Source organism: Argentina silus (genome assembly GCF_951799395.1).
Source record: "Argentina silus genome assembly, chromosome: 18".
Lineage (NCBI taxonomy): Eukaryota > Metazoa > Chordata > Actinopteri > Argentiniformes > Argentinidae > Argentina > Argentina silus.
The window spans coordinates 16985599-16995456 of NC_139672.1; the positions used below are offsets into that span (position 1 = coordinate 16985599).

The following is a 9858-nucleotide window of genomic DNA, read 5'->3' on the forward strand; positions in this document are numbered from 1 at the left end:
CGAAGCGACATATTGAATATAAGAACGTCTTTCAGCCAATAATACCAGAGGCAGGAATAAGGCCACCACAAGTACTTACTTAAGAAACTTCTCCTCTGAGACCTTCTCCAGGGCTTTGACCACCGCCATTCTAGTGTAGATTGACTGGGGTGAGAACAGATGAAAGTTTAGGGACATGAAAAGCCACACAGAGAGACATATTAAAAGAGTGATGGTTCCAACTGTTTCCTGACCTGTTTGGTCTTGGTTGGTTTGAAGCAGTCAGAGCAGATGACAGCCCTGAGGAGGAAATACAGGCACAGAATACAGTTTAGTAACAGAAATGTTATCTTTCAATATGATTTGATGCGTGTCTTACATTCAATATTATTTGATGCATTTTGCTGGTTCATACCATGCCTTATCATGTCTGGCAATCAATCCAATCATCTCTTCCATCCATCCATCCACCTTTAATTATAAAACTTTATCGTCCAAACAGTGACTTACAGGAAGTGACAGTCTGCGTCAGTCTCTGGGTGTGTGAAGCCCACGCCCACCTCGAACTCTGACGCCCTGAGACTCTGAGAGGAGAAACACCAGTTATTAAACCTGCTATTACAGGTCATATAACAAAAGACATTAACACATAATATCTCAATTCTATGTCAACAAAATCAACATTTAATTCTTTCTCTCCGGTGTTCTCTGTGCATTAGAACGCTGTGGTCGACTACTTCCCGGGTCGTGGGGTCACTTGCCTTGGTTACCACGGTTACTCCCCCCAGCTCCTTGGAGACGAGCCCATTCATGATCCACTTAAAGGCCTCCTTCACCTGGACGACATCCTCCTTGTCCAGACACATGCTCTTCTCTCTGGCCAGGGCCGGATACACAAGCATGGGACCGTTACATTCAATTAAATTACAATACCAAGGTAAAATGTAAGAGATATGGGTAAAATGACTGGTGCGCAGGCCTACTCCAGGGGAGGCTGGTGGAGGTAGAAATCAGAGGACGGGCTCATTGTAATGCATGGGACGGAATAACGAAGGGTGTGTTTGAAACCGTTCCTCATTCAGTTCATTACAACGAGCCCGTCCTCCGATTTCTACCTCCACCAGCCTCCCCTGCACTGGTGTCTAGTGACCTCACCTCACTTCCTTCTTTACATGTAGCCAACAGGAGTGCTATGGAGATATCAGACATAAAATAATCAGTTATACGTCATAAATATCATCTACCTACCAGTACCTACATTCAATGATCTATATATAGATCAGTGTCTAGATCGCTGTTGAGATGATAGAATTTCTAACGACAAAAGCTTTGGTTGAGCAGGACCACCAACTATGAAGCAGATCCGCCCCCTAGTGGTCGATCCAGAAAACTGCAGTGGGTGCCACAGTCTGGCTATGATGGCAGTAATGAACAGTGGATGGGCTGACAGAGGTTTGATATTTGATAGCCTCTGACCCAGGCCTAGTCCAGTTACACGCGTTTGACACCACTCCTCATTCCATTCCATGCATTACAATGAGCCCGTCCTCTGATTTCTACCTCCACCAGCCTCCCCTGCTGTGGACTTATTAGGAACATTGACAGAGGCATCAGTATCAACTCACCTCTCTGACTAACAGCTGGGCCGGTAGGGAGACGGACAGTACCATCTGGTCAAACTGGTAGTTCTCAGCCTTCACCGCCTCTGATATCTGCACATTTAGAACAGCAACAAGGAATGATCCCCCCCCACTCCTGAGTTGGTTCAGTCCCACACCCTTTATAGCTACAGCTAAGATAATGGTGATACCTGAGATACAGTATCGCCCTAGAAGAGCATTGATGATCATGGATATCTGATTAGTAGCTGCTATTTTAAAGTGTTCATTATTTGCACCTTGTGCCTGGGAAGCAAGTGGAAGACACAAGCATCTATCATTAGGCCAAGAGGACATCCTCGTGATCATGTCTACATGTCTCAGACAGGGCTACTTCACCAGGAGAGCCTGATTCCAGATCCCCTCCGGTACATGTCTAAGTCATGCCTTGACTCTGTCAGGAAAGCCATGTTTCTAACGCAGTAAGAGAGAACACACCTTTGTGGCATAGGCTTCATCACAGAACTCCTGCAGGACCCCCAGACACAGCGCACACACGTCCGAGCCCACAGCCTTCCCGTTGTCCACTTCCTCTGTTACCGTGGGAACCACGGCGAAATCATCCTCTGATTGGACGTCGGTCTCTGTGGCTCCCACCCTCATTTTCTTACATGGGGGGTCCTCTGGATGCTCCGCCCCCGGCGCTGAGGCATCCTGGGATTGGCTGTTGTCTGCATCACTGATGAAAGCACGAAGTTCCTTGAGTGTCTCCTGAACGAGATAAACAAACAAACAAATTTGCATACGCATCAACAACGAACAGGTCATGGTAATTCACATTATTTTATCCAGTGTTCAGCTAATCATATAACATTTAGGTTGAGTGACTCAAGCTCAGTGGAGGCTGGTAGAGGTAGAAATCGGAGGACGTGTTTGATACCATTCCTCATTCCATTCGATGCGTTACAATGAGCCCATCCTCCGATTTCTACCTCCACCAGCCTCCCCTCAACCTAGATGTCATGGGACTTGGGTTGAATTGTCCTGTTCTATTGATGTGAGTCTAAATCAACTCTAGACTCAATATCATTAAATGTTGACAGTCTTCCTGAGTGGTTCAGCCAATCAGGCGCAGCGGGAGGACAGACCTGGTATGGCTGTCTGTAGACCGCCTGCACCTCCAGACAACAGAACCTCAGGACACAGCGAGCACAACACCCTGCTGTTAACAGCTTCTTCACGATGGGTCTGTCCTTCTCCTTCAGGGGCAACATTATAGCTGTTGATGGACAGAGAGGGGGAAGGAAGAGAGAGAGAGAGAGAGAGAGAGAGAGAGAGAGAGAGGTCCATTGGGTTGGTCAGGGACACACATGCTGATTGACATCTGAAGTGATCTTTCACAGTCTTTTCGTGGTGTGATCTAGTACTTTATCCTGTCATTAACTAAGACTCACAGACAGAGAGAGAGAATACTGACTCGTTATAAGAGAGCCTAAATTAAAGCCAAACACCAGGCACCAGTTATAAAAGTTCCTGAAGTTATACAGCGATTGTTGAAACTTGCAAGTTCAGTTTGTTCTTACAACAATGTTTTAGTTATATTGGCTGCATACTTTGGTACAAAACAAGTGTACTAAATTGCCTACATTATTGATGACCCTGTGTAGCTTGGGTAGCTAAGCTACACTTGTCCCTGCATGATAATGCAGATATGAGGGCTGAAATGAGCACAAGGACGTAGGACGAACTGAAAGACAACGCAGCTCAACTTCTCCAGGGCTAAAACCTACCTTGTGTATCAGCTGACGATTTGTAGAGAGTTACAATACAGGGTTATGGACAGCAAGAGAACAATTCAGTCATTTGATTTCTCAGCATGTCTGCAAACAAGACTTGTTTGGGGTAATCAAAGGGTTAATTCAGGTAAAGTAGACAAAATAAATCGAATCAGATGTTACAATATGTGCATAACGGCTCATAAAGGTGTAGTTGGCGTCATTTAGACCGACACTACAGGTTGAATTCATCCTCTTTAATTATATTCTCTATACAACACCATTCATTTATACGAAGTATTTGTACTGTAGCGGTTTAATTGAGTTCGACGTGTACAGTACTCTACTATTACTGTCTCATACCCGCATGTAAACCGCATGGCACATTTTCAGACAACTATACACGTCACATCCATGCGCCTTGGAAGTTGACAATAGGGTCCTTTTCCTACAAGAGTCGCAACCGGTGGCTCTAGAACGTTCTGGTCGGAACCGGAGACACTTTAGAATCTGGACCCATCTGAAGCCGGGCGACGTTCCTCACCATCAGAAACAATCCGGTAACATTCTGCAACGAAAATAGGTCAAGATGCCTGAAATTATGTCAGCACCCAGGTCGATGGACGTTGGGAAGAGCAAAGGAGGGGCGTACGTCGACCGCGACAAGCCGGCCCAGATTCGGTACAGTAACATCTCCGCTGGGAAAGGTAAGACAGAGGCGCCTCCCGATCTGCACCGTCCGAGGTGGAAACAGGCGCCCCGGAGGCTCGTTGTTCGTCCTAGTTGTCATATAGACTCAAATGCGACAGTCACTGGCTAGGCTAACTAGCTACAGAGATGCTGCTTCTGTCCGGCAGGGCAGAGACCGTTACTCCTGAGCCACGCTGCCGCTACCGTGACTCCACACAAATGTGCCATAAAGCAAATTAAAATAATAAAGCAAACTCATGTAGCCCTCGGGTCGGTCAGTCAGTCATCAGTAGGAAAACACAAACACGTCCTTGCTGTGACTTGCATTAGCTAGTGTCTGTGTTTAGCCGGCTCTTGCTTTGTCTAGCTCCATCATTTGCTCCTGCATGGCTGTTTCTGATTATGTACTGTAGCTTGTTTGCTATTTGTCAGGTATAAATGATTCAGATAATCCAGGGATGCGCTTGTCCCCCTCTTCAGTCTGTCTTTAGTAAACTTGACCATAAATGGCTGTTAGCTAGCTAGCTGGCTGGATGGAGGGAGGGAGGGGCGGCTCCTCTATGCAGAAGTTGACAGATCTTTTGTTTGACAGCTGTCGCCGACTGCATCAGAACCAGCCTCGGGCCAAAGGGCATGGACAAGATGGTAAATACTCTCATATCTTGGCTTCACTCCACCGTCTTTTACTGTGTCATATATGCCTAATTAAAGAGGGACTGATGCTTGTTGCAGATCCAGGATGGGAAGGGTGATGTGACCATCACCAACGACGGGGCCACCATCTTGAAACAGATGCAGGTGCTGCACCCAGCAGCCAGGATGGTCAGTCTTCAAGAGGGACAACCCAAATGTTCAACCGTGTTAAAAAAATACTTTTTGTTGATAGCATTTGAAAGCAATAACCAGGGCTTTCTCTGTCAAAGTTTTGTTTCCCTTGGAGATACATCCAGAGTTTGACACTGTGTGTGTGTGTGTGTGTGTGTGTGTGTGTGTGTGTGTCAGATGGTGGAGCTGTCCAAGGCCCAGGACGTTGAGGCTGGTGACGGTACCACCTCTGTGGTGGTGATCGCTGGTGCCCTGCTGGACGGCTGCTCCAAGCTGCTGCAGAAGGGTACGTGTTCTGCCGCTCCCACCCCACCCCACCCCACAGGCATTAGGCTACATCACCGTGGTTTGTAGTGTTTAAATGGTCACGGAATGTATTTTTATGTCCACTTATTTAAAGTGTTAGATTGCGTTGCACTAGTATTGGTGATGAGCACTGATTTGAAACGACTGACCAACCCATGAACTCTTGTAGCTAGTGTTAACTCACCAACTGACAAAGAGTTCCGGAACACTCACCACCTAGAGGGCCAAGTGTTCTATGTGGTGTTTACCTAGCAACAACACTCTGATTGGCTACAAAATGAAGCATCATAATTCATGCATTTTTTGTTTAAAAAAAATAAATAAAAAAGCAAGGAAAGAGAAAAAAAAATCACATTTGGCACTCTAGAATGTTGACAATTTGGGGCGACTTCATTCACCCTCGGCCCTGAACGAGTTAAACTACAACTAAAAACAAAAATAAACGATGAAACACATAAATGAGTTAACTGTGAAAACGTCCCTGTGGCGCTCCAGGGATCCACCCCACCACCATCTCCGAGTCCTTCCAGAAGGCCGTAGACAAGGGCGTGGAGATCCTGACGGCCATGAGCCAGCCGGTCCTGCTGAGCGACCAGGAGACGCTCCTGAACAGCGCCACCACCTCCCTGTCCTCCAAGGTGGTGTCCCAGTACTCCAGCCTGCTGGCGCCCATGAGCGTGGACGCCGTCATGAGGGTCATCGACCCCGCCACCGCCACCAGCGTCGACCTCAACAACATCAAGATCATCAAGAAGCTTGGGTGAGGAGGAGGTGGGGGGTGGGCAGGGAGGGGGGTGAAGGAGGAGGAGGTGGGGGGGGGGGGGATTCTGCTGCCGGGTTTTATCCCGCAGGGCCAAACTGAATCTGACAGGTCTGACTCTGTTAGGATCAAAGTCCAATGTATGTTATTGAGTAGTTAAACATGTGTTCATTGGCTTACTGTTAGCTGCCTTCCTCTGGTTCAAACAGGTAGACACCTGTGGAACTGTGTTTGCTCCTCTCTCTGGGTTGAGCACACGCATGATGTAACCTGTGTCATAACGTGTGTGTGTGTGTGCATGCAGTGGGACCATTGATGACTGTGAGCTCGTGGACGGTCTGGTGCTGACCCAGAAGGTTGTCAACTCTGGCGTGTCCCGCGTGGAGAAGGCCAAGATCGGCCTGATCCAGTTCTGTCTGTCCCCGCCCAAAACTGACGTACGTTTATCTACATGATGTCGTCTGTTCATTTTTACAGCACTTTTACTTCCCTGTTTCTCACTCTTCTCCTTCGTTTTCTTCTGTTTAAAATGTTCTGTCCCTTTTCGATATTCTGATTCTCTTTCCAATGTTATTCCTCTTATCCAACTCCCTCCACTCTCTCTCTCTCTCCATGTTGTTTCCTCCCCCTCTCTCTCTCTCCATGTTGTTTCCTCCCCCTCTCTCTCTCTTCATGATGTTCTCTCCCCCTCCCTCCAGATGGACAACCAGATCGTGGTGTCAGACTACGCCCAGATGGACCGCGTCCTGAGGGAGGAGAGGGCCTACATCCTCAACCTGGTCAAGCACATCAAGAAGGCCGGCTGCAACGTCCTGCTGATCCAGAAGTCCATCCTGCGGGACGCGCTGAGCGACCTGGCCCTGCACTTCCTCAACAAGATGAAGATCATGGTGATCAAGGAGGTCGAGAGGGAGGACATCGAGTTCATCTGCAAGGTAGAGCACTGCAGGCCGTGATGCCAGAGATTGTATATACCAGAGAGGTGCCACTCCCTTAGAAGAGCACTACAGACTGTGATGCCAGAGATTGTATATACCAGAGAGGTGCCACTCCCTTAGAAGAGCACTACAGACTGTTATACTAAACCTTTTCTTTTCAGTGTGGATCATGACCCACTGTCTTAACACCCAGTAACAGATCGTTCTGAACCTCGCGTGCCTCTGGTGGTTGAAACCACACTCATGGGGCCGGTTTCACACACGAGGCTTAAGCCTCGTCCTGGACTAAACAGCATCCTCAGTGGCAGTTTGCCATTGAATGTGTGAGTTAGCCCAGGACTAGGCTTGAGCCTTGTCTGTGCACCCGGCCCATAGAATAATACAGACCATAATACCAGAGAGAGGCCACTCCCTTGATGTCGTATTGGTTTTGTACCCTGCAGCTAGAAAACTGAATCTCGTATGTTTACAACAACCGTGAGCTAACCTGACGACCCCCCCTCCCTCCCTCCCTCCATCCCCCTCCCCCCTGCAGACCATTGGCACCAGGCCCATTGCTCACATCGACCAGTTCCTCCCAGAGATGCTGGGCACGGCTGAGCTGGCCGAGGAGGTGAACCTGGACGGCTCTGGCAAGCTGGTGAAGGTGCGTAACCCTGGAAATGCCATCACAACACGCTAATCTGGCTAAGATGCTACATGGAACCTGTCCTTAGGTCCATTCTCAACACCTCAGGAGCAGGGGAGGCTGGGGGAGGTAGGAATCGGAGGACGGGCCTCATTGTAATGCGGAATGGGGAATGAGCCTGTCCTGTGATGTTTGTGCCTGTCCTGCTCTGAAGGTTGAGATGCAACACAATCACCCGTCTCTGCTGGAATGTGTGGCTGGTCAGAAGTAGCTGACGTTTCTATTATGCATTGGCATGATTTTAAATCCATTATGTTTCTATCTCCCCCTCTCTCTCTCTCTCCCCCTCCCTCTCTCCCTCCCCCTCCCTCTATCTCTCCCTCCCTCTCTCTCTCTCTCTCCCCCCCTCTCTCTCTCTCCCCCTCCCTCTCTCCCTCCCTAGATCACTGGCTGCACCAACCCTGGTAAGACCGTCAGCATCGTGGTGCGCGGCTCCAACAAGCTGGTGATTGAGGAGGCGGAGCGTTCCATCCACGACGCCCTCTGTGTGATCCGCTGCCTGGTCAAGAAGAGGTACCCTGTGACCTGACTGTTCCTCTACGCCAGGGGAGGCTGCTGGAGGTAGAAATCGGAGGACGGGCTCATTGTAATGCATGGAACGGAATGAGGACTCAGTATCAGATGCGTTTGAGTCCTCATTCCGCTCCATGCGTTACAATTTACAATGAGGCCATCCTCCGATTTCTACCTCCACCAGCCTCCCCTGGGTACAGTATAACCTGACAGAGAAACTGCCATGTACAATAATGATTTCACCTTCGCCAATCCATGTTCTCACACTCTCCCCCCTCCCTCTCTCCTCCCCCTCCCCCTCTCTCCTCCCCCCCCCCCCCCCTCCCTCCCTCCTCAGGGCCCTGATAGCCGGTGGCGCAGCCCCAGAGATCGAGCTGGCCCTGCGGCTGGCCGAGTACTCCCGTACCCTGCCCGGCGTGGAGGCCTACTGTGTCCGCGCCTACGCCGACGCTCTGGAGGTCATCCCCTCCACGCTGGCCGAGAACGCCGGCCTCAACCCCATCTCCACGGTAACGGAGCTGCGTAACAGACACGCCCAGGGGGAGATCAACGCCGGGATCAATGTCCGCAAGGTGAGAGCGTGATGTCATCCTCCACGTCTTGATTTTCATTGGTTGAGGATTTTGTGTTGGCCCAATGAGATGAATCCTTGTTTCTGACCCGTTGGTAGCTCTGTACCATGACTTATTATGTCAGTTTGACTTGAAAAAATCACATGACTGGATTATGTATCAATGACTAAAACCACTCATTAAAACCTCCTGTTTTAGTTGTTGGGCTGTTGTTTTATTATGCTATTGTTTTATCTTTTAGTTTATGCACTGAGATTATTCTTGTATAATGAAAAGCGTATTATAAATATAATTCATTATTATGATTTGGTCTTGACTCTTTCTCCCCTCTTTCCATCCCTCCTCCCTCCCCTCCCCTCCCCCCTCTCTCAGGGGGGCATCTCTAACATCCTGGAGGAGTTGGTGGTGCAGCCTCTCCTGGTGTCCATCAGCGCCCTGACCCTCTCCACAGAGACGGTCCGTAGCATCCTGAAGATCGACGATGTGGTGAGTCACCTTTTTAACAGCTTCTTTAACTCGTTCAGGGCCGAGGGTGAATGAAGTCGCCCCAGACTGTCAACATTCTAGAACGCCAAGGGTGACTTTATTCACCAAGAATGCAGAAATGATGATGCTTCATTTTGTAGCCAATCAGAGTGTTGTTGCTAGGTAAACACCACAGAGAACACTTTGGTACTGGGTGGTGAGTGTTCCGGAATTATTTGGCAGTTGGTGATTTAATCTCAGAATCTGCCCGTCTGTGAATATCTAATTAGACATTCATCGTCATTCTGCGCTTGTAATCTGAAATGGCAAAGAATGAATTCTTAAATGTATGGGTTTTTTAAGGCATTTCTGCTTCATTGGGATAGAGATAGTAGAGAGCTGAACGCCCCAAAGAATGAAGTCTTAACAGGAAGAAGGGATATACGTGTGTTGAGCGCTCTGTGTGAAATCCACATTCTAGTAACCTTGGAATTTGAGGGCCCACTTTCACCCCGAAGTTAGTGGCTCCTATGAATATCCACTGAAACGTTGTTTTTTTCCTCCTCTTTCAGGTGAACACCCGATAAGAAGTCCTGTTAGCTGACGTACCTGACCTGTGTACCTGTTACTGTACCTGCTTGTGCCGCAAGGGATGCTGGGACGCTGCTTGCCGAAGATCCGTCTGTCCAGTTGTCCTCTAGTTGTTGCGTTGCATAATTTAATAAAAACCGTTTGTTTTTTTGACACTC

The 9858-nt window shown here is 48.7% G+C and overlaps 2 protein-coding genes across 2 annotated transcripts in view; one reads left to right on the top strand and one right to left on the bottom strand.

Annotated features, from left to right (window-relative positions):
- Window positions 1-3489, bottom strand: part of pus10 (pseudouridine synthase 10) — an 8144-nt gene extending 4655 nt beyond the window's left edge. The window contains 9 exon segments of the mRNA XM_083689636.1: window positions 80-144; window positions 234-279; window positions 490-563; window positions 741-855; window positions 1135-1169; window positions 1605-1691; window positions 2076-2348; window positions 2726-2856; window positions 3368-3489. Of these exon segments, the coding sequence (XP_083545762.1) occupies window positions 80-144; window positions 234-279; window positions 490-563; window positions 741-855; window positions 1135-1169; window positions 1605-1691; window positions 2076-2348; window positions 2726-2851 (821 nt within the window). The 5' untranslated portion in view covers window positions 2852-2856; window positions 3368-3489.
- Window positions 3490-3799: 310 nt separating this feature from the next.
- cct4 (chaperonin containing TCP1, subunit 4 (delta)) lies at window positions 3800-9858 on the top strand. Its single transcript, XM_083690374.1, has 12 exons — window positions 3800-4059; window positions 4635-4687; window positions 4775-4864; window positions 5045-5153; window positions 5669-5933; window positions 6238-6370; window positions 6632-6868; window positions 7407-7517; window positions 7942-8072; window positions 8410-8644; window positions 9017-9130; window positions 9682-9858. Exons 1-12 carry the CDS (start codon window positions 3942-3944, stop codon window positions 9694-9696), a joined length of 1611 nt encoding a protein of 536 aa, XP_083546500.1. The 5' UTR covers window positions 3800-3941; the 3' UTR covers window positions 9697-9858.